The following is a 27082-nucleotide window of genomic DNA, read 5'->3' as shown; positions in this document are numbered from 1 at the left end:
AGGAAGATGACCCGCATAAAGGACTCCTCAGAGATTTATTGTTTTCCGTAATATTATATTTTGTTGCCACTGTCATGAGCGTAATGTAGCCAGTAAGTGACATTTGAGCAATGAAGGACGAGTGTTGACCGTAGGTGGTCAACTAATTAATGCTCGGGAAATATTCAAGAACGTCGGCAGAATGGAATGAGTTTTAACTTAGTTTCAGAATCACATCGGTGCTATGCCTAACCGTGAAGTCGATTGCGTGGCAAATAATGTTTGATACGGGTAGTGAAAGGCGTTTGGTCGTTGAAATGACACAATCTCAAAGAATAAGAACTGCTGAAGAGTATAATGAGACGATGTATTTCGATTCGAAGTCAAAATTGAGGAGTTGTTGACATTTAATTTGGGGAAAGTAGGTTTGTAGCGATCCTCTAAAACGTTTCATTACATTTGTTAGACTAATAATTCAATTCCTATCGACATTACCAGAAAAGCAGTGATGTTTAATCCATATGAGATGTGGGATTTTCGACTAGCAGTAGTGTTGTTGATGCCCCCGCTGAAAAAGTGATGCACTTAGAAAATACAGTTTCAGAGTTCGACTTCTTTTCATAGGTTCCAGTGTCTACTTGGTTCTCTGGCAGCGTATGAGACTGAGGAGAGCTCGTTTGAAATCATTAAAGTTTGCTTATCTGCTTTGGCGCGTGCGAAGAAATGGCTTATGATTTAATTTCGAGTGTGTTATGTTTTTGAACCTACCTTGCCTCTAACTTAGGGGATATGGTCATCATACAGCATGTATAAGCAGCCAATCAAACGAATATTTCAGACTCAATTTCTCATTTAGTGACCATTGAGTTATTGATTTTTATTTTTATTGCAATTAAGAATCTGGCGCAACAAGAACAACTAAGTTTAACGCTGTTTTTGACATTTAGATAGACAACTAAGTAGACGAAGTGAAGAAATCTGCATTTTATCTTCATAAATTGAAGTACTGTTATTAAACATCATCTCTCTGTTTTCTCTTTTTTTGAGACTGAAATTTTATAGAGAAATGATCTCCTAAGTGGTTGACTTAACAGGAGAATATCCATGACATTGACGCCCATTGGGCAATAGCAGTAAATACTTTTTGAAACACTAGAAAATTGTTTTATGAAATGTTTCTCCCTTGAGGTAATCAGCCGAGTGTGCTAGAAAAATTGGTATCTCTCAGTTACGTACGTAGTTTTATGAAGATGGGCCACTTTCTGTTAGTTAATTCATCACCAGCTAGGCACTGGAAAGCGACGGTATCTAGAAATCTAACGGAGAAACGAAGTATTTGAATTAAGTTATTAAAATGGGCTGGCAATGATCATTCCTACTTAAGTTGATATGGAAGACCAGGATGAGTAAGTATTCTCTATTCATTTAGTGAACCATTGTTTTTACTATGGCTTTCCTGTGAATTTATTTAGTGTTTTTTTTGTTTTAATTTTATGGGGAAGAAAGTCATGCACTGGTACTTTATTGTGCCACCGGCAACGACTAATTGCCATCGCATTGAGCACTCGTTGTAAATCTTGAGTCTTAGGCACTAACATAACTAGCTCTAACACCAAGTTAAATTACAAATGATTTTGGTTATGTGTTCAATATCTGATTAGATATCTTCTCAATAACCGTTAAGCGTATTTGGCAGTTTCCCTAGAACACTTATACTTTTTACTGGTATTCTAAGTATATAGTTACTATCAACATCTAAAGCTACTCACTACTAGGTTTACGAAACAGTTTTTTAATGCTTTTGTAAAAATACATATTTATAGATTGGCTTCAGAGGCTATTGGATTGAAGGGTGTTGAATTTTATGTTCCCAACTGTAAAGCCACTCAAGCGTTAACCATCCTTGATTTATCTTGATTGAAATATTCTTGATATTTGCCGGGTGGATTGATTTTTTTCGTCCAAGCTCCATAAGTGACATGTGTATTCTCATTTTCCATTGCTTAAGAATGCTATTTGACTTCAAGTGTTTTCATAAAATACTGGTTCTAGTGTGAAATTTCTAATGCTGAAAAACATGGTGGATTGTTTATTTACATTCTTGACCATTTAGGGAGTCGGATATAACTTGTTACTGTAGGAAAGTGTAGCTGAAGCCACGTAATGTCGGAAATTGGGGCCAAAATGTCCAAAAACAGCGTAAACCTTAAACGCTCTTATTGCACCCAGGTCCCAAATAACAATTAAAATGTAAAGCTATTATTGAATGTAGATAGAAGAACTTGAGTTTGTAATTTTCATTTGATTAGCTGCATATGTGATGACCCTATCTCCCGAGTAAGAATGTTAGCCTGATCAATAACGAGTTTTCAATTGTTAACGATGAGTAAATTAGCGACTGGTTGAGTGAAATGGTAAAAAGTGGGTGCTTGAAGATGTTAATTCAATCAAACTCTTTACGAGCTTACATTCAACATATCTTTTATTATATGTCTTTTGCGGAACGAATTTCAATTGCTTTATGCCTATGATAAATATAACTTATAGGTTTTTGATGAAGACATTGGAATTATTATGGTTGATTTATATTCCTGAACATTCTAACATAATTTATGCTTGAGCAAAACTGTAATTAAGGGTTGCAATATTAATGAATTGCTTTATTTGTGAAGTCGAGTTTTATGGAAGCAGAGTAGATAAAAAGTAGGAATGTACCGGAGAAAATGAATGAAATGAGAAAATGTTAGAAGCCCTCACACAATGAAGAAAAAAGAATTTGAGTGGTAAAGAAAGGAATCGAAAACACTATCTGGGGCAGTCCCGGCTCAAGCTGTTAGATTGACTCGGCTATAAAGTGAAAAAATCGCGAGTTTTATTCAGTGACCCAGTTGGGAATGGGCTGAGCCGGTTTTTCTCCTCGGCAGGACTTGTAACACTTCGCCGAAGAAGCATGAAATAATTGGGCACTGTTTTTTGTTTACGGTGTAGCTTGAGTAAGATCTGATTCATTATTTTTATTTCAGTCCGCAATGTCGTGAAAGGCCGTCAAATGTCACCTCGTCCATTCAGTGAGAAAGAGTGACGACGGAAGGTGTCAAGCTCCGAAAAAATGATGAAAATAAAATAAGGAATTGAGTTATTGCTGCAAAGGTTACCTTTTTCTCAAACTAATATGGTCTTATCAGTCATTGCAGTCCTATCATAATGGTGAAACAGAGGGATGCCGACCGACAAAAAATATTGGGGGGCCCAAACCTTTTTCAAGTTCCTTCAAGGGGATCTTGTCCCGGGAAATTTTATAAATAGTGAGCTTTAAGTTTTTTAAAAGCATTTTAGAAGAGTCATATGATCAACATTGGAACCCTGATAGCTCGAATCTCGATATCTGGACACTCCTGGGAAAATCGGCAAGCCTGGAAAATTTTTTCCTCGCTCCAATAACGAATTTTTGAGAGGGCTCGGGCCCCCTCAGGCGCCATGGAGTCGGCGCCACTGGTGAAGCATGATTTCAATATGTCGTCAACTTCTGTGGCTTCTGTGCTTCTCAAGTTTTATTATTTCAAGTTCCTTCATTTGCATTGTTATTACTATGTGAAAATATTCTAATTTGATGATTGAGTGCACTAATTTGTAGAATAGTTAAGTATTGGCGTTGTTTTGGTTATTAATACGTGTTTTGTAGTTTGTCAATTTTATTGGAGTTATGCTCTGCCAAGGTGTAAAATCAGCATATTATGTGCTATGTTATTATTCTTCATAATAAATTTATATCTTAAGTTTACTTAAGAAATTAAATTATCATTGCAAAGAAAAGTCGCTCATAACTGAAGACATTGGTTAGCGGACTCGCCATTAATTATTTTGATTACTTTCTGTGTTGTCCGAAAGCGCTTAGTGACTAATGCACAAAAGAACAGTTAGAGATTGCACGTTATATGCCTTTAATTTAAAATTAACTCCCCTATGTCGCAAGTAAACTGTTGGCCAGTTCTATGATTTGTATGGACGGCAACAGACCTTCGCTGTAACGTGAAGGAATAATAAAAATGGATAAGGATAGCGTCAAAGATGACGGCGGTGCGAAAATGTAGGAAAAAGTCTTAAACTGTTTTAGGGCTTAAAATAATTATCTCCCAGAAATAGCGGTGCTCAAGTTTGTATAAGAGTGAATCTTTCATGCATGCATATTTCGATAGAAATATATTTTTGTCTATGGGTAAGCCTTCACCCTAGGTATGCTTGCTTCGAGTAAACATACGATTCAAAGCATTATTAATTTTCCATTTTTGCACAGGCATCTCAGTGGGGGTAGTTTGATCGATCTTCGAAACTTTTGGAATTACTAAAAGTAGTTATTCTTGAATAATTAGTAAGGGATATATATTAAGAAGAACTCTTCGGCTGTCACTATTTCTGCTTCGAATCAAGAAAGGTTTGGGCATGTTGTACATGGATGGTGACGAACTCTGTTGGAACGTGAATTCACCCCAAGAATAAAGGTAGACTATAGTTCAGTAAATCTTATCAATAACATTATTTTGATTAACGATTTTACCTCTAGCCCTCAAACGGGTTGGAAATTACTGTTAGATGCCTCCGCTTTTTTTAGATTCCTCATGTTGGAACTTCCGTAGTTACAATGAAGAAATTGAAATGCAAGTTTTACATTTCTGAATCAAACTTTAAGTCTCGCCAATATTGCTACTGATGTTGGGGCAATGGGAGGTCTGTGGATGGCTGCTCCCGTATGGTTGTGGAATGGCTACTGTGAAATGTGCAGAAATGAAATTGCGGGAGGAAATGGATAGGGAGAAATGTTCGATCGGACGCTCGGAGGACCTTGAGAGCCAAAAGATAGCGTTGCGTTGCCTTTCATTGAACAGGGAAAGAGCAACGGATCCCCAAAGAGTTAGAATATCAAAACTATTAATCCGATTTTGAGTAGCGTTTACACTTTGGCATGAATCGTATATTGTCCCAGTTTTCATCTATATACCTATATAGGATGAGAGATCACGAAGGCAGCCTTAATTAGTATTTCAGACGAGTCCAACTTCTTAAATTTTATTCGGAAAAAGAGAAATTTTGGAAAAAATGTCGAGAGAAGAGTTAAATTTTCCTTCAATTTTATGTTTTACTGAATAAGCTGAACAATCGTATTATTTTGGATGTGAAACTTCATTAGTACTCCTTAGAGTTCGATTGGATGGTTTTGGCTCGTGGCCGAAAGAAGTTTTGGCTGCTGGAGTGAATTGGTAATTTAAAAAAATAGAAATGTATGTGGATGGAGGTTATTTTCCAGGACTTTATTTCTCAAGATACCTTCAGTAATCGCATCAAATTCACTCCCCTTACGAAATAAATCTACAGAGGATCGACGAACTACAGACAAAGCTGTAAAACTGAGGCAGCCAGTAATTTTTAGAGGCCAAAAATCGCACTACCCTTCACAGATATATGGGGTTCAAAATATAGTTCTTAGCTTGCTGGCAGACGCAGTTATTTGGGGAGTTTCTAGACGGCCTATTCCGGTTGTCTCGCAGGCTGAGTCGATTCCGGTTTGATAAATCGTCTCCGACGACGCAAAACCGGATCCAAGAGAGCAGACCGAAACGTTTGCGGGGGAGGTGCTTTGCAGAGAGCCATATCACAGGGAGCGTTGCCCATTGTCCCTCTCATGTATGTCGGTCACCCTGATGGGTGAGGGCATGCCTTTGGCCTTGCCCAAGGGTCCGCGGTTGGCCGCTCGGCCCTGCGGGGAAACGGTCCTGGAGTAACGTTTCCTCTGGCCTTCTGACCTTCGGGGGCACCGCTGAGTAGAGCCAGGACCGTGGCCCTCGTCGGGGTCGATTCGCCCCTCTCCTCGTCGGGTTCCGCCCTCCTGAGTACCGCCAGTGGAAATACACGGGCACCAAAAAGTCTATTCACCCATCACCGCACTGCGGGACGACGACTCAGTATTTACTCGATGGCGGAAGCAGGTGACGAAGAAAGTTAGGGGGTCATCCTATTCTCACTGCTATAGCTTGCACGAAAGTTCATGGCACTGTAAAGGATTGAAGTACGCCATTATGGAGGGCGCTAGCTTCTAGGAAGGGTTATTTGGATCGATTAAATCCATAAAGAGGCGTAAAATTTATTAGCAACATCTGGTGGCTAAATAAACTAGCCAGGAGTGAAAAATGAACCTCTCCTTAGGGACCAAAAACTTTCAGAAAAGCTATACGCAGATTGTTAGTCGATTTCGTCTGTCGCTGTCTCTGACGACGCAAAGTCGGATGCGCGAAAGCAGGCCGAGCCGTTTACGGGGTATAGGCGTCTTTTTTTCACTGGGCCCTCACGAAGACCCGTTGGGCGCGGTCATCTCATCCATGTCGGTCACTCTGAAGGTTGGGACCCCGTCTTTGGCCTTGCGCAGTGGCCCGCCGTTGGCCGCACGTCTCTGCGGCGAGACGATCCTCACGAGGGCCATGGAACAGCGCTTCCTCCGGCCGATCCTAGCTTTCCGTCCAGCGGACCCTGGGGCCCTACGGAGTAGATCCGGGGCCCCAGCCCTCGTCGGCGTCGAGTCGCCGCTCTCTTCGTCCGGTTCGGCTCTCCTGGGCACCGCCAGGGATCCCCCTCCGCCGTTGTCGACGCCCGCCACACTGGCCCCGCCTATGGAGTCAGGGCCCGCGAGGCTACAAGCCGGGGCTTCGCCCAGGGCCCCCCCTCGCGACCCGCCGGGGACGAAGCGGGTGGCGGTTGCGCAGCGGCTGCCTCTCCGTCGCCGCTTGCCGCAGAACATCTTGAGGAAAAGGCGCCGGAATCTCTCGCCGAAGGTGACGTAAATGATGAAGTTGACCGAGGAGTTGACGGTCACGAGGAGATTTGATGTCTTGACCAACTGGTCCTTGATGATCCCGCTGAAGGACTCAAGGACGTTGTTGACGAGCGCCAGGACGTTGCAGAGGAAGAACACGAGTACTACGATCAGTAGCATTGTCGCCAGGCCGATTTCTTTCTTCTGAAGCCGCGAGAGGCGCTGGCGTTCGCGGTTGGCCTTGCGGACCTAGGGGAAATAGAAAAATGAAAAATATCAGTTGTGTCGAGAAATGATAGAGACTCCAATATGGGGTATTCTTGAGGGTTGTTACAGGTAAGGGAAATCAAGGAAAAGTCTAAGAATCTTATCCATCACTCCAGGGAAAATTTATCTCATGATGAGGATGACGAATCAAAATATCCGCGCACTGCGCTGTCGGCTGATTGAGGGCTCGCGACTTGGACACGTGAGGGTGAGGTAAATTAGTCTTGAGTTTGAAAGTGTTGAATTTGACAATATTTTTCGTTGAATTTGATTACTACGTGTACAAGTTCCTTTTTTACTGTAGTAAAGTTAAATAAGCTAATTAATAAACTATTCTTCGTGCGGCCACTGTGTATGTATAAGTACATACATTTAAAAAATAATTTTTAGTATTAAAAATATTTCATTGTTTATTGGCTCTTGATATTGAAAAAAATTTTGTGATGATCAAAAAGCGAGTGCTAAGAAGTCACGGGCAGTGCACATTTTTTTCGGGGAAAGCGAGGGACCAGCTAGGGAATTTGGATTCGAAATTCTTCCAAAAGCCATACTTTGGCTTTAAAATAGAAGAGAAATTCTTTCAATGGATACGAATAGTTTCTTTCTGCGAAAGTATCGTGTGATTGTTGAAATTGAATCGACACGTTACTGACGAAATGCGAAATTTCGTGCGGATGACAGATCCGTTGGTCATAGGAACAAAAAATTATCTCGGTCTTGGCAAAATAAATGAAAGAAAAGTCAAAAAGTGTGCAAAGCTCCGCTGTCGCCACTGTGATGCCCGCCGGAACTTTAAACGTTTACCTGTGGAATGGAATCGAAAGGAACGAATAAATATTTTCCTGTCTGTATGCTGGGAGCTATGTGTCGGTATTTATGAAAATCGGGTGTTACATTTTTATTCATGACGTCACAAAAAAACATCTCGGTACAAGTTCTATTTAAAATTATATCATTTGAAATTGAAATCGGGATCTCATAAATAGATAAATGTTGTGGTGGTTGCGGGGCATGCAAAATAATTTGCGCTTAACATGGCAAATAAGACTACCAACCATTCTCCTTCTTAAATGCGATGGTGGTTGGCGTAACATGGTGAAACTCCTTCATGATGCACAAAGGTTAAGAAAAGACTTAGCTGTTTCTCCTTCTTCTTTTGTTGAACGTTTTCCAATGTAAATTTCCATGTTTTAAATATCCCCTAACTTAAAAAGGTTGATACTTATAAGTTAGACCTTAAGGGTGTGTTTAAGTTGTACCAATAATAGGGTAGTTTCCTTCATCAAAGAAAACGATAGGCATTGATTGCGATTCGTTACCCACCATTAGTGTATTCAAAATATACAAATTATTTCGTTTTATAAATACCGGTTTAGACGAATGGCAATGGTCCATTTTTATCCTCATTTGAAAAGGGCCAGATTGGCGCCCATGCGATGCCACTCCACGTGACGTCACAGGGACCTAGTTTCTACACGAGAAGATAGGAGTTATACATCCTCTGAGATTACCAATGCATGCATGAGGCGCAGAGCTCAGGGAAACATGTCTTAATAATCACTTATTAAAACTGGCTAAGGTCGGAAAGTTTTCTACGTTTGATAAGGTATTAATAATCCTTATTTAAGCCAAGCGCTACCAGTCAGCAGGGTACTAGGCTACCCGCTAGAAGCCTGCGTCGTATCAGCGCTAAGCCTCGCCTCAAGGTCACCTCAAAGGGCGGCAGCAGGAACCAGAAATACGTCACACGGAGAGATTTCCAGGCATTCATACTTACGCGTCGCGTTTTCGCGCGCTTGAAAATTTTCACTTTTCATTTAATTGGGAAAAATATGTATCGCCATTTAAAAATCTAAAAGCGAGAAATACTTACTCCAGGAGTAATAATCTTTCGATTTAGGCGATTAAAAAATTATAGGAAACCACCCTATTAATAATGTATAATGGATTACATAGCTAAAATTAGCGGAAATTATTCTTTATTTTTGTAGGAGAGGTCCGTTTTTGTTAACATTTCCTGTTGAATATAAAAGTTTTGAGGTCATTAATGCCTGAGTTCTTGGAATTCGGTTTTTTTATTTGTCAATTCATCGGAGCATTTGTATGGATGTAACTTTCGTTGATTGGCCGGAAATGGGATTTCCCTCGCGAAGTAGTAGCGGCTTACCATCTGCTTTGCGTCCTTTTGTGTGAATTAAATCATTATTTCTTTCAGAGGAGTCTATTTCTTTTCTATTTACGAGAAAAGGTTGTCATTAAAATGAGGAATTCAAAGCCCAGGTCCTCTTTTCATTTTGTTCAAGACTCTCAAAATGCAATGGTTTGGTTTTTTATTCTACGGGGGAAACTCTTTTCATCCCTCAAAAGGTATATGCATGTTCGGATCTATGCCTCATTGATACAATTTTAATGGGCAATAGCAGTTGAATTACTCATAGCTGTGCATGAAGCAACGTGTTTGGATCCGTATTGATGTTGAGAATGAAACATTTTTGGCTGGGGAGTTCGTGCGAGACTGGAGTGCAAGCTATTTTTTTAATGTCATTCATTCCCCATTTGTAACCTGCCATGCATTCATGATCCCCATGCATTAAAACTGACATTTTCATTTGATGATGACTTCGCGTATATCACATTTCGAGCCGCAAGGCCTTCTATTCCCTCCCACTCGCGCATAGCTGTCATTGCAAGACCTTTCAGATTTCAAAAGAATTTTCATCGCCATGCATTCAGGTGGCGGCATTATTTCGATAGGATGCAAAAAAGATCCGTGACAGTTTGGATTTTGGCGCGTGTGAAACGAATCTCTCCATTTCTATTTTGAATTTTGGGAATATCGTTTTCCTAAAATGCGGAAACTATTGCGAGCTTGTGACTCAGTGTTAAAACGGGGGATTGATATCCGCGGGCGACCAGCTGGTATTCTGGTCCCTGCTGGTGTGGGAGGAACGGAAGTTTCATTGCCCGGATTTCGTTTCTCACTTTGGGGAACATTGCTGGATAATGATTGAGATGATACGAATGCCATCAGCTACCCTTTCCGTTGACGAACGAGGTCAAATGGTATTGGCAGCTTTTGATTCCGAATTCAGTGAGGAATTCAGGAGAGGGCGGCGCGACACCAACGCCAACCTCATAGTAGTAAAAATGTAGTATACGAGGAATTATCGGCTTCTGCGCATGACACCAAAATTAGAGTGGTATAATCCAACATCACGTTCGGGGCCTGATTGGTTGACTACAAGGTCAGGGTTTTTTCATGTTATTTATCAGAAATGAACATTTTATTTTAATGACATCTTAATGCATATTTTTTTCTGTAGTGATGGTGAAATAATAATGCATTTTTGATCCTCTAACCGACGCTCGATCATTTTATTACCTCCATCAGTTCTGGGAATTTTTATGAATGGGAAAAATTAACCGTTGAGACTTTAAACATAAATTATGTTAATATTATAGAAATTGCTATTATAAGCCGTGAATGTAATGCATAAATCTATATAGTCTTTACTCAAAAACACAACTAGATATATGTAATTATAAATGGCCGACAGGGGCAGTTTGTAAATAAATTTAATCCTCATGAAGTAGGAGAAAAATTAAAATTTCAATGACATCATATTCATTTAACAAAATGTTCAATTTCCCATGGTTATGATGGAGTTAGGGTTTGAATGTTGGCCTTGGGTTTTGGCACTAACACAGCCAACTTTAGCGCTCTCATGTACGTTCTCTCTGAGATGGAAACATAGACGAGTAATAGTAATGGGCGTGACTTAGTGGAAATCCTTTATCGTAGGGGTTGAAAGAATTACTTTATTAAGAAATAGTTGCTGTTTCCACATGATGTTTTATTATTTCCGACCTTGGTTTCGTTACAGAGTAACATTATCAAAGTTATCATCGACGCCTTGATAATGATACTCTGTGACGAAACCATGGTGGGAAAGAAGGAAATGTCACTTAGAAGCAGCAAAGTACTAATACCTCCAACTCCTACTAAAACAGCCTAATTAATGGAATGCGCGCCGTAAAGATTTAGGTGAGCTACATGATCGGAGGTACAGGGATCGACCTGCTGAATATTCCAACCCGCCAATTGTGTAATCAGTGAATTGAGGGATGCGTGAATCATTGTACTGAGGATGATCGTAGCAGAATTATTTTGAGGATACCGTTGAGATGAGTTTTAGTATCGTCTACTACTCTCAATCCCGGCGCATTGCGGTGGGAAGGTGGAGGAAAGATTGCAAGGCACAGTGCTAGGGAAAATGGACTTGACGAACAGTCTGAGAAAATTCCTTTGTGTTGTTGATTTACATCTCAGTAAGGAAAAACGATTTAAAAATACAGGACCGAATGAACAAAGGCTACGGGAGAATTGATCTCAAGCTGACAGTGAGGAATTAAGGGCTATAAACAGACTACCGAATCAATACTTTCCTGGTTGTCACTTACTGTTTTTAGGTTAGCCTGATAGTGATAGTTTGTACTCGTATTGATCGTGATAATTCAAAAGATCAACTTTTTATTTTTAAATTTTTTTCTTGTAAATTTAATGCTCGCTATTCTTGCTTCCACCAATTATCGTAAGACTGTATTGTGTAAAATTACATCAATGCGCGAAATATTGCTCTATGTCATGAAAGAAATACAAAATTTGTCTTTTGGACCAAACGCCGATTTCTTTGAATTTTTAGAGATATTTTATTAATAAATGATCAATTTTTAGTCATTTTATTCTCAGAAGATACCTCACGTTTATCAACAAAAGTTATATTTTCTTTGAATTCATTCTGTTATCGCAAACACGAAGCTCAGCATGGGAATGAAGGATTTATGAATATAGGCTTGGGTATGTTTAAAAATAATCTTTTGCATGCTTAAATATTCCATGTCCGCTTTTCCTCGACTTGATATACCATTTTTTTCCTGAACCTTGCCAACGATTTTTCCACGTTCTGCGTGTATTTACAGTTTTTGGACTAATGATGCATTATGGGAACGCCTTGATAGCTAATTCTTATCAACAAAAGATATATTTTCCTTTTAATCCATTCCGTTACCTCAAACACTAAGCTGAATAAGGGAATAAGGGATTCATGAATATAGGCTTGCGATTTTATTAAAATATCATATCCTGGCTAAATTTTGACGCTATTCATTATGGATATGTACTGAGACTCAGAAGATTTAAAGTGAAAAATCAATATTTCATTCCCGCTTTTAAATGAAACATAAAATTAAAATTTTTAGCTTTCCACGTAGCTTGCGAGCATTTCCCTCCTTTGATCTTTTTTGTAAAATTAGCCGAGCGATTGTAGTGGCCCTATCATTTCTATAAAAAAAACTTCGGCAGCTTATAGTTCGTTAACAAAATTAAAATATAAATGTAATATGGCCGCCAGAGGGTTGCATCGGACGCGGGAAGGTTGTTGGCTGTTCCTTGAGATGTCTTAAACCGTGTATGTTATCAGACCAGCCACCACGATAGCAGTTCATTGCGGTGAACAACCGAGCATCTACATTATTTGCTCTTTTCTTTCGAGTACCCGTTGGACTGCATATTATTAGATGCATTCCTCTTTGTTCGGTTTCTGTCGGTATAATTTTGAGACAATTGTTATCTCTGAATATGTGACTGTCAAAAAAAATTACTGTTATCGAAAGTGCTGGTGAATGTACTTACTTGGCTGAAATTTAAATTGGACATTACGATGACTCTTGTGAGGACAAACTTTTTTGCCGCATACCAGCGTTACCCGTGAGAATACTAATGATAGCTTCTAAAAACACTGTCCGTCGACTTTCAAATTGATATCCGCATGTATTTAAGTATATTAATAACTCTTTAATCCCTTCACACAAAGTGTATCTTTTATAAATCTCAGCTAGCTTACTCATAACTATGCCATGAAAATTGGCACGAAGCACTCTCTATTGTGAAAGGGGTGAAATGACGTAAAAAAAATTCTCGCCAAGTTTTTACGCACTCTTCGAAGAATGTGTTGTTATTTTTCAATTAAAACTTTCGTAATATCAAGTTGATAATCCCAATATCTCAAGCTGATCCGAATAATTACGGTATATTAGGCCATAAATATTTTACCTTTCCTATAGCGTTTTCTATGCGCGCGCTCTAGGGCACAAATGGGATTGTCATGGAAGTCGGCAGCCTTATTCCGAAGTTATTTCCGTGCATAAATGCTATTTAAAAAAAATTAATCGCCAGTCACGTTCCTCGAGCGTTCAAAATTAATTCTCCTTAAGTCTCAGCCGTGTAAAATCTGCCGCACGAACGGCAAAAGCTGGCTTTTGCCTTGGGGAATTTTTCAGGCGCAATGAAATGTCCTTAAACTCAATTACTGGAACATTTTTAGGAAGAATAACGAGTTTCTGCCAGGATAAAAAGCAAAACTTCCTTGGTGGATTCTTAGCGTACGAAAGGCGCGTTTGGCTTTCTTTCCCTTCATTTCGCCTCTTCTTTATCCAGTGCTCCGTGGAGCTCTCGTATTAACCGCGTCGTCTTATGTTATCCCCCTTATCGTCCTGAAAAAATCTCGCCGAAGAGTAAGGGAGGTTAGTTTCAAGTCTTGCTGGTCCTTGCCTCGCGGATTTCACGCTTAAGGTTAACCGTAAACGAATAAGGGACGAATGCATGAATGAAGGTAAAAAAGAAGTATTACTTTCCTATTTAAATTCAATGTTTCCGCTGGTTTAGCACTCTAGCCACGAAAGAGGCCCAGTGTTTTCAAGGCTTCTATCGTTGAGGAATTTAGGCCATTATATTCTGTAACCGGTGCATTCTGCCCGCTTACATAGTGACGCATGAGACGGGAGTGCGAGGTAAAGGAAGGCCGTTTTTTTCCTTTAGATATGTGTTCGTATGAATGTGTGAGTGAGTGTAAGAGGGTTTTTGAGTGTGTGTCATGAATCATTGAGTCCCCATTTGATGTTTCCCTATTTTCCTCCCAACATTGATGTGTAATGCTCTCCCCTTCCCCTCCTAAAGTGTGCAAATCGAACTATTAAGACGGAGAAGAACGTGGTTTCCCCCCCCCCCCCCCCGTGTCCTTGGTGAAGTGACCGTCCAGCCCCAAGTGCATCATCCCTTTCTTTCCCCTGACCCCTCCCTCCCTGGTGTTTCCTCCCCTCAATGGCTATATAACGTGGTGCACCGGAGGAAAAGGGTTTCTATTTTTTTGGCGGTTCCAAGTAACAAAAAAACGCTCCTAAGAGTAGGCGGAGTGTGGGGAGGCAGAGAAGACAAAGTTGGTGGAGAGATCCCGAGAGAGAGAGAGGGTGCCCAATGCGAGTAGGAGTTGTACGGAAGACTCGTGGTGCCGATGAAAAGATCTCCCAACTGTCGCATAGAGGCCATCTCCCACTCGTGAACCTGCCGGAGAGGACGCAGAGCAGCCTACGCCGCGGAACGGAATCGCCACGATCAGCAGATCGAGAGCCCCGAAAATTCAACAAACTGTAAGAGAAAAAGCCACGAAATCCCAATCCCCCCCCCTCAAGGAACAGAAGAAAATTCCCACTTCACCAAGTCAAGAAGAGAATTCATTAAAAACGTTTATAAAATTCCCCCCGCACAAATAGAGAAGAGGACAGTACTTTCCCCTATTACCGTGTGAATTTCAGTGAAATATCTATTTCGTTGTTTCACATTTCCATTCCCCCCGTTTCTTTTTGTTTTTTTTTATCCGTCCCCTTTTCTTGTGGTTTTTGTATGGGTTATGAATGTGAAAACGTGTAGCGTGATTTTTTTTTGGGTTTAGGTTAAGGACTGAAATTTTTCTGTTGTGCAGCATAGTGAATTATGCGTTGTATTTCATTGAATTCAAGGAGAAGAAGTTAATTGTTACTTTTGCTATTGATTTGCTTGCATTTGTAAATGATCATATTTAAACTCATTAAATTTATGTTGAGCGAACTACGCAGTCGAACGGCTTTCTTTATCCGAACGCTACTGTCTCAGGTCTCATCACCCCTAAATTTCCCTCTCCTACCCTTTCCCAAAATCCCATTCCCTCGCCCCAGGTGCACGGAATATCCTCGCTACACCTCTGCCCTCCCCTTTTGCCCTCCAATCCCCCTGTTTTTTGCGGTAATGAAAGATAGTGGACTGTATCACTATAATTTTACTTCGCTGCAATTCACATCGCAGGATTCCACGAACAAAGATACATTTGAAACTGAGTCACTAATGAGGGAGCATGGAATCTGCCCAACCTCTCCCTGCCATCGTTCAGGCGTGACTGCCTCCCAGCACTATCTCGCGCTACATCAGCGCCACAAACGTCCACAGTCGGAACATACCGCCCGCCAAAAAATGGATATAGGGCCCATTTTTTAATAACACAAAATACAATGTAATTAGAATTAAACATCAGTTTCGTTTAAAGGCAAAACACAAATCTTATTAATGGGCCTCTTATATGTTCCGTGTTTGGTTCGTACTGTTACCACACGCACAAGTCCGTCGACACCAGGATGAACTATTTCAATAACACCTAGGTTCCAGGACATAGGAGGTGTGTTGTCTTCCTTTACAACTACTAATGCACCCGGATTAAGGTTTTTTATGACCGTGGACCACTTGTTCCTTTGCTGCAGCGTAGCCAAATAGTCATTTGACCACTTCTTCCAGAACTGCTGCAACTGCCGCTGCATCTGTGCCATCTAGAAAGCAAGCCAATTCTTACGTCAATTAGATCTGGTTCTGGGATAGAAGTAATGGGTTGACCAATGAGAAAATGGCCGGGAGTTAATGCAGAGGGATCGTTTGGGTCGTTGGAAAGAGCAACTGAAGGCCTTGAATTGAGACATCCTTCAATTTGGGTAACAAGAGTGGTGAATTCTTCAAAGCTCAAGCACGCCATTCCCATGACTCTTCTCAGATGATACTTGAAGGACTTAACACCAGCCTCCCATATTCCGCCGAAGTGAGGAGCTCGGGGTGGAATGAAGTGCCAGCGTATCCCTTCTCTTTTTGAAAACTCAGTCAGAGAATCATGTTTTTGAACTGTACTGACGGTCTCACGTAAGCTTCGCAACTCCTTGTCGGCCCCCACGAATGTAGTCCCATTGTCGCTGTAGATATTTTGGCACCTCCCGCGACGAGAAATGAATCTCTTAAAAGCTGCAAGAAATGCTTGAGCTGTCATGTCACTAACTACCTCCAAATGTATAGCACGCGTGGCAAGACATATGAACACTGCTGTATAGCATTTAACTCTTATTCTGGATCGTGGTGAACCTGATCTTATGAAAAAAGGTCCTGCATAGTCAATCCCTGTGTTTCTAAAAGGTGTTGAGGGATTAACTCGGTAGCTCGGAAGCTGTCCCATTAACTGTGTCGTTGCTTGAGCCCTTAACTTGCTACAAGGCAAACAGCGATGGACTATCATTCTAATCAGATTCCTTCCATTGGGAATCCAAAATCCCTCTCTCAGTGAATTCAGTAAAAATTGACCTCTCGCATGAAGAAGTCGCTTGTGTTCCTCTTGGATTATGAGTTTGGTCAAATGATGTCGTTGTGGTAAAATAGCAGGATGCTTCTGTTGAAAAGGAAGGTCGGAATGCTGCAATCGGCCTCCTACCCGTAGAATTCCATCCTCATAACAAATTGGATTCAGGGATTTTAAATTGCTCTTACAACTAACTGCCCCATTGTCTTTCAGGTCGTGTATCTCCTGACAGAATTCACTGTACTGCGCCATCTTGATCAAAAGCTGAAGTGATTTCTCTATTTCTTCCTGAGTTAATTCACCGATTTGTCTTCTTACACGGGTAGTTCTGGAATTCTCTTTGAAGCGTAGACAATACGCCATCACTCGTTGCAATTTCCTCAGACTAGAAAACCTTTCTATGATACTAGACGTTTGAACCTTCAAGCTTACGAAGGTTTTTCTTTCCTTTTTCTGTTCTGGAATTTCTTCTGTCATTACTTGTTTACCTGAGTTCGGCCATGTAGATGGCATTCTGCGAATCCAGGAAGGTCCGTTCCACCATGTTCTATTATGGGTAAGGTTATCTGCATTTAATCCCCTGGTAATCAAATCTGCAGGATTATCTTCTGATGAAACGTGACACCATTGCGCGTCTGACGTTTTTTCTTGTATCTCTGCCACTCTATTTGCTACAAATGTTTTCCATTTACTTGGTGACGCTGCTATCCATGCTAATGTCACCGTAGAATCAGTCCACAAAAATGTCTTGAATTTAATGTGGCTAACTGCAGTAGTCACCTTTTCGAATAGACGTGCTAACACTAAAGCTGCGCACAATTCAAGCCGTGGAAGCGAGACCCGTTTCACTGGAGCCACTCTTGACTTAGCACAAAGTAGTTTAACTCTTGTCTGGCCCCTTTCATTGGTTGATCGAATATAGATGCAAGCACCATATGCCTTCTCGGAAGCATCTGAAAAACCGTGAATTTGAAGATCCCTAAGGCTTCCCTTTGCAACTGCTAGCCTATCAATAAAGATTTCGTCAATTTTATGAAGTTGAGTGAACCAATGTTGCCATTGCTGTAGCATTTCGTCCGGTAGTTCTTCGTCCCAGTCTATTCCCTTTAACCAAAGTTGCTGCAAGAGAACCTTGCCAGTTATCACTATTGGGCTTATAAGACCCAAGGGATCAAAAATGGAAGAAATGACTCCTATCACCGTTCTCTTGGTGGTATGGTTCCTAAATCTTGATTGTTGATATTTGTGAAGACCGTTGATGATCTGAAATTGGTCAGCTGCTGCATGCCAAAGAAGACCCAAAGTAGTCACCTTGTCTTGACTGTCCAGACGAAGTGGAAGGTGCACTTCTCTAAGTTCTATGGGAATAGTTTCCAGTAATGCTGGATGATTTGAACACCATTTGCGTAAGTTAAATCCACCCCTTTTCAATAGTTTAATGAGCTGGTCTTGGCATTCAAGAGCTTCGTCGAGATCCGATGCTCCGGATATGCAATCATCTACGTAGAAGTCACGAGAAAGGATTTCTGCTCCCTTTGGATAATCGCCTTCTTCGTCTTGGGCTAATTGTTGCAGACATCTAGTTGCCAGGAATGGTGCTGACGATGTGCCGTAGGTGACTGTCTGTAACTCAAAGGTTGTTATAGGTTCTGTCGTAGAGTTTCTCCATAAGATTCTCTGAAACCTGCAATCCTGTTCATCTACTCGTACCTGTCGATACATTTTCTCTACGTCTGCAGTAAACCCGATTTGGTGAATCCGAAATCGAAGTATGATCGACTGCAGATCTTGTTGAACCGTTGGACCCACCATTAGGATATCATTCAAAGACTTTCCAGTAGTTGTCTTAGCAGATGCGTCGAAAACTACCCTTGTCTTTGTAGTTGTGCTAGAAGCCTTCACAACAGGATGATGTGGCAGGTAGCAAGAAATTGTTTTAGCACAATCCGCATCTTGAATGACCTTCATGTGTCCAAGTGATTCATATTCGGCTAAAAATCCTCCATAGTCTGCACGTAGATTAGGATTTCTGTCAATACGTCCTTCCAGATGATAAAGTCTCACTGTCGCCATTTTCAGTGAGTCTCCCAAGCATTCAGGATTTTCCTTGAAGGGTAGCCGAACCACATATCGTCCAGTGTCATCTCTGGTCGTGTTGTTGACAAAATGCTTCTCGCATTCTACATCTTCCTTTGATCGTGGAGGCTGTGTAAAGTTGTCCATCTCCCACAATCGTTTTAACTGATCATCAAGACTAAGCGAATTTGCAAGTAAGAATGTCTTTTTAGGAAGAAAAGGTGACACTGCCTCCTCCTGAGGATGAAAACGTCCAGCTAGAATCCATCCCAACTCCGTATTTTGCATGACAGGATAAGGTCCTGGTCTTATCTGCCGCTCAGGTTTGAGAATGTGAAAGAAGATATCTGCTCCTATCAGCAAATCTATTTTTCCCGGTTCATTGAACGCAGGGTCTGAAAGAGGAAGTTCCCTTGGAAGATTCCAATTTGCTGTATTCAAGTACGTTGAAGGTATGTCTCCTGATATTTTTGGTAGAACCAAACACTCAACTGTGATGTTGTAAGAACTAATTCTAGACTGGATCTGTAGAGTAACACAGTGTTTCACTTGAGATTTTTGCGTGTTGATACCTTCAATTGGTGTGTTTTTTCTCGTTTTCCTCAAATTTAAACGCTGCACCAGTGATTCTGTCACAAAGTGAGACTGAGAGCACGAATCTAGCAGTGCTCTACAGGTGTGGAATTTTCCGCTGCTGTCGCGTACCTTGACCATAGCAGTGGATAAAAGTACTTGAGTTTCTGACGTTCTCTTCAAAGAACAATAAGAATTGCTCGTTTGTACTCCATTGGCGTCCTCTTTCAAATCATTTTGTGAATGATGAGGTGATCCATTGGTGGAAAAAGGTTTCTGTCCTGACACGACCTTGGTGCCTTCTATCTCGTGCAGAAGAGTGTGGTGCCTTCCGCCGCAATACCTACAATTACCTGACTTGCACTTATTCATTCTATGTCCAGGTTGGAGGCAATTATAACAAAGCGAATGTTGCTTCACAAATTCATTTCGCTGTTGAACACCTCGCTTGGTAAATTCTGTGCATTTATGAAGGGAATGCAATTGATTGCAGAATATACACTGATCATTGGCAGCTAAATACGTTTGTCTTGCATTTGTCCGCCATTGCTTATCGTGTTCCTGATGCTTGGAACTTGTTACTGCATGTTTCACGTTCTGATTGGCCTTAATCACTTCCAACGACTGACATTTATTTTCTAGAAATCCTAACAATTCATTTAAGCTTGCGAATTGATGAGAATTCATTTTTATTTCCCATTCCTTTCGAGTAGGTTCGTCGAGTTTTTCAAGAACAAGTTGTGAAAGAAGGATTTCATGCAGAGGAATTTCCAATTGTAGCGCCTGCAACGCATTGTAATTACTAACCAACTGATTGATCAATGCTCTCATGTCAACAACTGAGTCCTTACTCACTGCTGTCAGTGAAAAGAGACGCTTGATATGCGCTGTGGCGATAAGTTTGGGATTATCATACCTTTTACAAACGATATCCCAAGCTACCTTGAAGTTGTCGGAAATGATGGGCAAGTTCTCTAATAGTTTATGTGCCTCACCACTAAGAGAGGACAGTAAATAATAGTAGCGTTGAATATCATCCAAGTCATCATTGTGTAAGACTAAACTGGTGAAGATATCGTGGAAATGCCGAAATTCTGTTGCATTTCCGTTAAAATTAGGCAACTTAATGTTTGGTAGCTTCAGTTGTCTTGAACGTGAACTACCTCCACCGTGATCCGAAGATTGGACCGAACGATTTGAGTCTGCTTGCTCTTCTTCCAAAATAGAGGTCATTTTTGCGAGTACTTCCATGTACATTTCCTCAAAAGTTTCTCTATCCTGTAAATGATCGTCATCATCGTCACCCAATTCCAATTGGCGTTGAACCTCGTTGTATTCTTGAAGGATATCAGGCATCCTCTCAATACGAAGCCTTAAGTTGACGATATCTGACCCCTCGTCAAACTTATCTACGTAATTCTTCATTCGGGTCAAACTCGCCTTTACCAAACCTCGAGTCTTTATTAGCATATGTTTGCCTTTAGAATCCATCCTTAAATTTAAGAGAATAGGGAGTAAGGTGTTTGTCTAGTAAAGGAAAAGAAAAAAGGAAAAGGACAAGGAAAGAACCAGACTAAACGTATGACTTAGCTTACACGATCGCCGCCCGCCGCTGATACACCACAGCCGATGAACCGCGATGAGTTCCAACAGCAGATGCTCGCCCTCCTAGTATGGAGCGTAGAGGCGCCGACAAGGAGATAATGATAGAGATAGCGCCGACTGGGAGATAGCGTGGAGATTAGCGCTGCCGAGAACGCGCGTTGTCCGCCAAGGTCCGTCGGAGCTGCGTAGAAATGGCCTAGCTCACTCGTAGCAACACGCCCTTAGAGTAAATCTTCGTTTGTAGAATCCGGCCCGAAGGACCAAAAAATGTTTTTTGCGGTAATGAAAGATAGTGGACTGTATCACTATAATTTTACTTCGCTGCAATTCACATCGCAGGATTCCACGAACAAAGAATACATTTGAAACTGAGTCACTAATGAGGGAGCATGGAATCTGCCCAACCTCTCCCTGCCATCGTTCAGGCGTGACTAGTGATGGGTCGGTCATGAACGATCGAATCATGTGACCAGGGTCATCTCCGAGATTGATCGGTGAACGGGATCATTCAGATGACCGAGAGGGTCATTTCCTCCCGTCGGTCGTTCGCGACCGTGGACGTTCTCCATCAGTCGCGATCGTCGGTCATTCATGATTGTTCTAGACGCAGGTCATTCATGATTGTTCTAGACGCAGGTCATTCATGATTGTTCTAGACGCAGGTCATTCGTGATCGTGGTTGTTCTCCGTCAATCGCCAACCATTAGGTCATTCGTGATCGCTCATTGCATAGGTCATTCTCAAGCACAGTCCAATCGCTATCATTCTTCGAAGATGTCGCGGTTGATGATCGTCACTCGCGACCTGAATTGACCGTTTTTGACTGCTCTTTCACTCGTGGTGATGAATGACATGGTATTGCAATCACTTTTAGGAGCAATGTTCGTAATAATTGTAAATTTTTCTATAATAAACATTTCAGGGTAACTATGCCGTACATATCTCAGGTGATATGCCGAAAATCTTGAGAAAGCCCAATTTTCTCTCATGCCTTTCAATCAGTTCCATTATTTATATTGACTTTCCACAATAAAATATTGATCATTAACCCTATGTCATACGAATCATTGGAAATTAGCGTTGATTCCGTGTCTTGAAAAATAATAAATGTAAAAAACAACATTTAAGGCACATTCTGTATTTGTAAATGTTTTGAAAGTAATTAATTAAGATAAAAATCAATTAGTTTCTGGTTTTAATAAATGAAAAACAACTTTATAGATTAATAATAACAACTCGTCTTTATTTGGGCGAGATAGAGTATGGGGCTGTAGAGGATACAGAAAAACTCCAGGGGCGCAAAAGATATCTTGAGCTACTACCATTTACTTTTATCGTAATAAAAAATTGGTCAAGCCACGTGCGAAGTTGAAGGAAGTTTGATTTAAAATCATTATACACATATATAAGACAATATCTTATGATATAAAAAAAAAGTTAAGTGGTTCTACAATGTTCGGTAATGCGAGCGACCCCGTAAGGGGGGCGCGCGCCCCCTTCGCCCCCCATCTGTATCCGCCACTGGTATGGGGCAGTTCCCACTTCCATGTAACTCGTCGTCAAAAATACATTAAATAAGTTTAAAGAAAGGAATACATAAGTGTGGGAAAAACGATCGGAAATAATGCACTGATCACTCAGACAGTGATCGATATATTATTATCGAAAAAAACGCGCAGCAGGAAAATACTCACAAATGAAAGGAGAGTGAAAAACCAGCGAAAACCTATGGATGAATAATGAGTGTAACCACAGCAAAATATGGGAGTCAAAGCACAAAAATAATCATTAGAAATATGCGTGCATGTAAATGGAGGCAATGTAATATAAATCTTCTAATTAACCGGCACTAATGTAAGAAAACCAACAAGTTATCAATACTGTGAACAAAAATTACATTCGTCCCATTGCAATTGAAGTGTATCTGAGATATTTGTAATGCATGATTCGTAAAGGCCTCAGGAGTCGTCTCCGACTCACATCGAGGATGCTAGAAGCGAGAAGGGGTGCCTCCCTTAGGAAGGAGACTTAACACTCCGCAGAACAATACTCCATATTGTTCTGCTGGGTTCAGGCTGGTGGTTCATAAAAGAACTGGGAATAACCCTGCGTCTAGGATAGAAGGGAATCGTTTAGTGAGGACAATTTCTATCAACACGGCAATGATTGGTTGGGATGAGGGGTGGTCTTTGACTTGGGGTAAGGAACACGGTGAAAATCTATGGGCATTTCATATAGAGGGGCAGTTGCTGGATAGAGAGAGCCGTGAAGAGAAGGTTTACTGTATTCACACCTCCAACGCCTGCTCCTGTGTCCTCTCCTGGGAGTCGTCAGCTCCAAGGTAAGCGAAGCAATATTTAAACTTAGTAATTAACATTAAAGTGTTTTACAATAATGAATTACAGTAGAGCGCCGAAGTAGATGGGGGTGAAGCAGACGGTAGCAGACTCACACTTGCTCGGCCTAAAGCGCATCATCTCAATTCACCTCCTCATGCTGATTGAGACCCGTTGTACACGAAACGCTTTATATTTTCGGTCAGTTTAAATGTAGAATGAAACTTTGTCATAAATGTAGAATAAAACTAGACGGAATAATACGCTAGGTACCTTGCTCGGGTCGCGCAAAAACTTAGCAATGCTACCAAGAACTCGTTTTAACATTCGCACGAAAATCTCCCTTCAGGAAAAATAAATTTTTCGGTAGGAAAGTATTGCGTTAAAAAGTAATGAAAAGAATGTAACATTTTTGTGGACGTGGGCGTGGATGTGGCCTCTGGTTGTAGTATAAGGCGAAAGTGGGGGGAAAGTGAGTGGATGGTCTATTCTATCTCAGAGCACATTCTCTGGCAGAAAAATGAACGTCTGATAATCGGCGCTCTATTGAAAGTAATTGCTTAAATTTGAATATTTTGTATCGACCTTTTTCTGAGCTTTTTGATTACCATTTTATCAATTTGCAGGGAATGCTACACCAACAGCGTGATTGAGGATTGAGTGGTAACCAGTTTACTTATTGCTTCACTTAAGATATTCGTCCTAGGAAATTCCAAGTAAAAACCTATCGCTTATTCTCGATTGAAGTCATCTCATAACTCAAACAAGGTGAGTATTTGGTGGTCACTAGAATGACCGGGGGCGGTCAATTGACCGTTACCGTTTATCTTTCGCGCACAATTTCGTTATTTTCCGTTTAATGATGCTGAGATTTATTGACTTTTAATCATTTCGAACAAATAACCTGAAAATGAAGTTTTTTTTCGGTTGGGGGGAGGAATTCATGTCCAGAGAAATGTCAGCTTTTACCTAGAATGACCGCGAGCGGTAAATTGACCTTTTTTGTGTTTTATACCGTAATTCAGCTCTCTTTGCTGACCATTGGTGTCAATTCCGACATATATCAAAGCGTCCACTTTACCACACACGAATGCTATAGTTTGACTCTCATGTCTTTAAAACAGTTTTGATGCTTGATCGTATTGTGATGGTAATGCAGTTGTAATACAAATCTTGTGCTGTCTGGGATTTCACGGTTTATGTGAAGGATAGACACGTAAGAAAAACCTAGGTAGTATGCCCCTGAGCGTCAGACCGCATCGTAAAGAGTCACTACTGTATAAGACTACTGATCATTTTATGGGCAGTGATGAACATTCATTTCGCTGAAATTCATTGTTGCGTTCGTGCGTCGCTGCTGCCAACCAAGCCAGGCGCCGCCGCATCCCCGCTTCTCCTGCGCGCCGCGTTGCCTGCGTAGCTGTCTGTGAGCGCCAGGGGAACAGGGGCGCAGCTAGGAATTAAGGCTACAGGGGTTTAAGGCGCAACTAATACTGAGGGGCCTGTGGGTGTGGTATACCCGCTAGGGTAAGCGGGAGGTGCGGGGGCCCTCCCCCAGAAAAATTTTCAGATTAATTGTTCAAAATGGTGAGTTTTACGGCCATCTGAGGGATATTTTATTAATCCTTACAGCATTCCGTGAGCAATATTAATCCAATTAATTATAAATAGGCATATCTGTTGATCGTTGTCTGTGTCATGCAAACGATCATGGATATTAACAACCACTGTTAACTCGTTCGCTTTCAAGCAGTCTTGCTTTCCCATGATCGTCTCTTTTTCTGATGTTTTCCTTCAATATCCCTCCAGTCTGCATGTTCCATAGATATTTTATACAACGCACTCATTGAACATGTTTATATGGATATATTTCTGGGTCGACCGGCACTCCCTATGTCAGTCTCATTGTCCCGTCACGCTTGGTCTCTAGAAGGCATCTTACTAAGACGCTGCATGAAGTTTAATCACAAACTCAGAGGATATATAAAATGAAATAAATAGCGACACATTCCGAAGGCGTTTTTTTCTATCTCCTTCAGGTTCACGCGTCTTATTCCACGATTTCAGTCACTTTATCTAAGCACTGTCTCTTTTGTTATCTCGTAGTCTACCATGCTGTCCTTGGTTCGTTGATCTTTTGGGTTTTCACCACGCTACTTGTCATATGGTTCACTGTAGTTTCACCTGGATTCCACTAAGTCTTCAGAAGTGCCGATATCGACATTTTCCATCTCCTTTGCACCACGGTTTTCTGACCCAGAAAAAGCCCTCGTTTTTTAAATTTACACGAGCAAAATTAATGTTTTTCGATGTTCCAGGATAATTATTTCATACATACCTTAAGGTACCTCAATTGAGACCGAATTTGTAGTGCTTCCTTTTAATGCTGTCTTTTTTTAAATTTTTTTTCTCTGATATATGTTCTTAACCAAGAAAACTACAGCAAATAAAATGTTTTGAAATGTAATTTGTGTTTTAAAACACGTGACGTATTATTTTTTAATTAAGCAAGTGAGGCACATTTTTATTTAAAAAAATATTTTTTAGATGTAATTAATATTTTTTGCAAAGTTTAATTTTTTTAACACTACATTTAACCGTGAAACATAATCAGAACACTTCTACACTCTTAAGTCAAAAATATGGAGTGAAAACGAATTCGTAGAAAATTATAATTATGGAAAAGTCTCTTTCTCATTAAACAGCAGAGAGGTTATAGGTAATGTATACAGAGTTGCAGTCCGAATAGTTGAAAATGACTGCATTTGAAAAAAAAATTAAATGGTGAAAAATCATCATCATATCATCATTTTGTTATCCAAATTTTAATTCCAAACTCGAAAAACTGTAAAAAATGAAAGTTTCCTCCTTTTTGGTAAAATATTGGTGATTAATATTCATCGCATGAGAGAATGAGAAGCACAATTTAGTTGATGTAAGCCTTGTGGAACTTTATGGCCTGATGTACTTATAGCTACTATACCCTGCAATTTAAAGACATTAATGATTCAACATTCATTTCAGGTTTTTGTGAAAATGCCTCCACCAACAAAAACAAAGCCGGGCTACATATGGAATTTTTTTAAAGATGAGGGTTCTAGTCGAGCCAAATGTAGTTTTTGCTCAAAAGTATTATCTTACAAAGGAGGAGCTTCAGGTAATTTGACCAGGCACCTAAAGCTGGTGCACCCTACAATTCTGATACGGACACCAAGAATTTCCCCACCTGTGTCCCATGGTACTGATGAGGAAGCCCTGGTAGAAGATACTCCAACTCCTTCTACATCTCAATCGATTGAGACAACAGACACACCCACTCACTATGGAACTGCTTCTATGCAAACTACATTGACCAGCTACATTAGGAGGCCTATGTCTGACAGAAAAAATCAAGATATACATTTTAGCTTGGTGAAAACCATAGCAAAAAATTACCTACCATTTCAATTGGTGGAAAGCAAATATTTTAAAGAGTTTGTATCAAAATTAAACTGCTCATACCAGCTGCCTAGCCGAAAGACAATTTCAAATGTATTATTACCACAACTTCATGGCATAATTTCAGAGTCTGTGAGGAACAATTTAAAGAAAGGGGACTCATATTGTTTGACAACGGATAGCTGGACTTCGAGGTCCAATGAGACCTACCTATCAGTGACCGTTCACTTTATTTCAGATGAAATAGAAATGAAATCCTATTTATTAGATTGTTTTCAATACAGTGATAGGCATACTGGAGAGAATATGGCTAGAGAACTGCTTCGTGTAGCAAATGAGTGGAGAATAGGACAGAAAATTGAAGCTGTTGTAACGGATAATGCAGCAAATATGGTAGCTGCAGTAAAATTTACTGGGTGGAAGCATATTCCATGCTTTGCACATACTATAAATTTAATTGTTCAATATGGAATAAACAATTCCATCAGAGAAATAGTGGACGTGGTGAAAGAAATAGTTCAGCATTT

At 40.6% G+C, this 27082-nt stretch overlaps 1 protein-coding gene across 1 annotated transcript in view; it reads right to left on the bottom strand.

Moving 5' to 3' along the window:
- Window positions 1-3412: 3412 nt before the first annotated feature.
- Window positions 3413-27082, bottom strand: part of LOC124164979 (FMRFamide receptor) — a 65929-nt gene continuing 42259 nt past the window's right edge. Inside the window, exon 4 of the mRNA XM_046542218.1 lies at window positions 3413-7030. Within this exon, the coding sequence (XP_046398174.1) occupies window positions 6317-7030 (714 nt within the window). The 3' untranslated portion in view covers window positions 3413-6316. The remainder of the gene's footprint in view (window positions 7031-27082) is intronic.

The sequence above is a fragment of the Ischnura elegans genome, chromosome 9 (genome assembly GCF_921293095.1).
Source record: "Ischnura elegans chromosome 9, ioIscEleg1.1, whole genome shotgun sequence".
Taxonomy (NCBI): Eukaryota; Metazoa; Arthropoda; class Insecta; order Odonata; family Coenagrionidae; genus Ischnura; species Ischnura elegans.
This window is presented reverse-complemented; position numbering and strand designations above follow the sequence as displayed.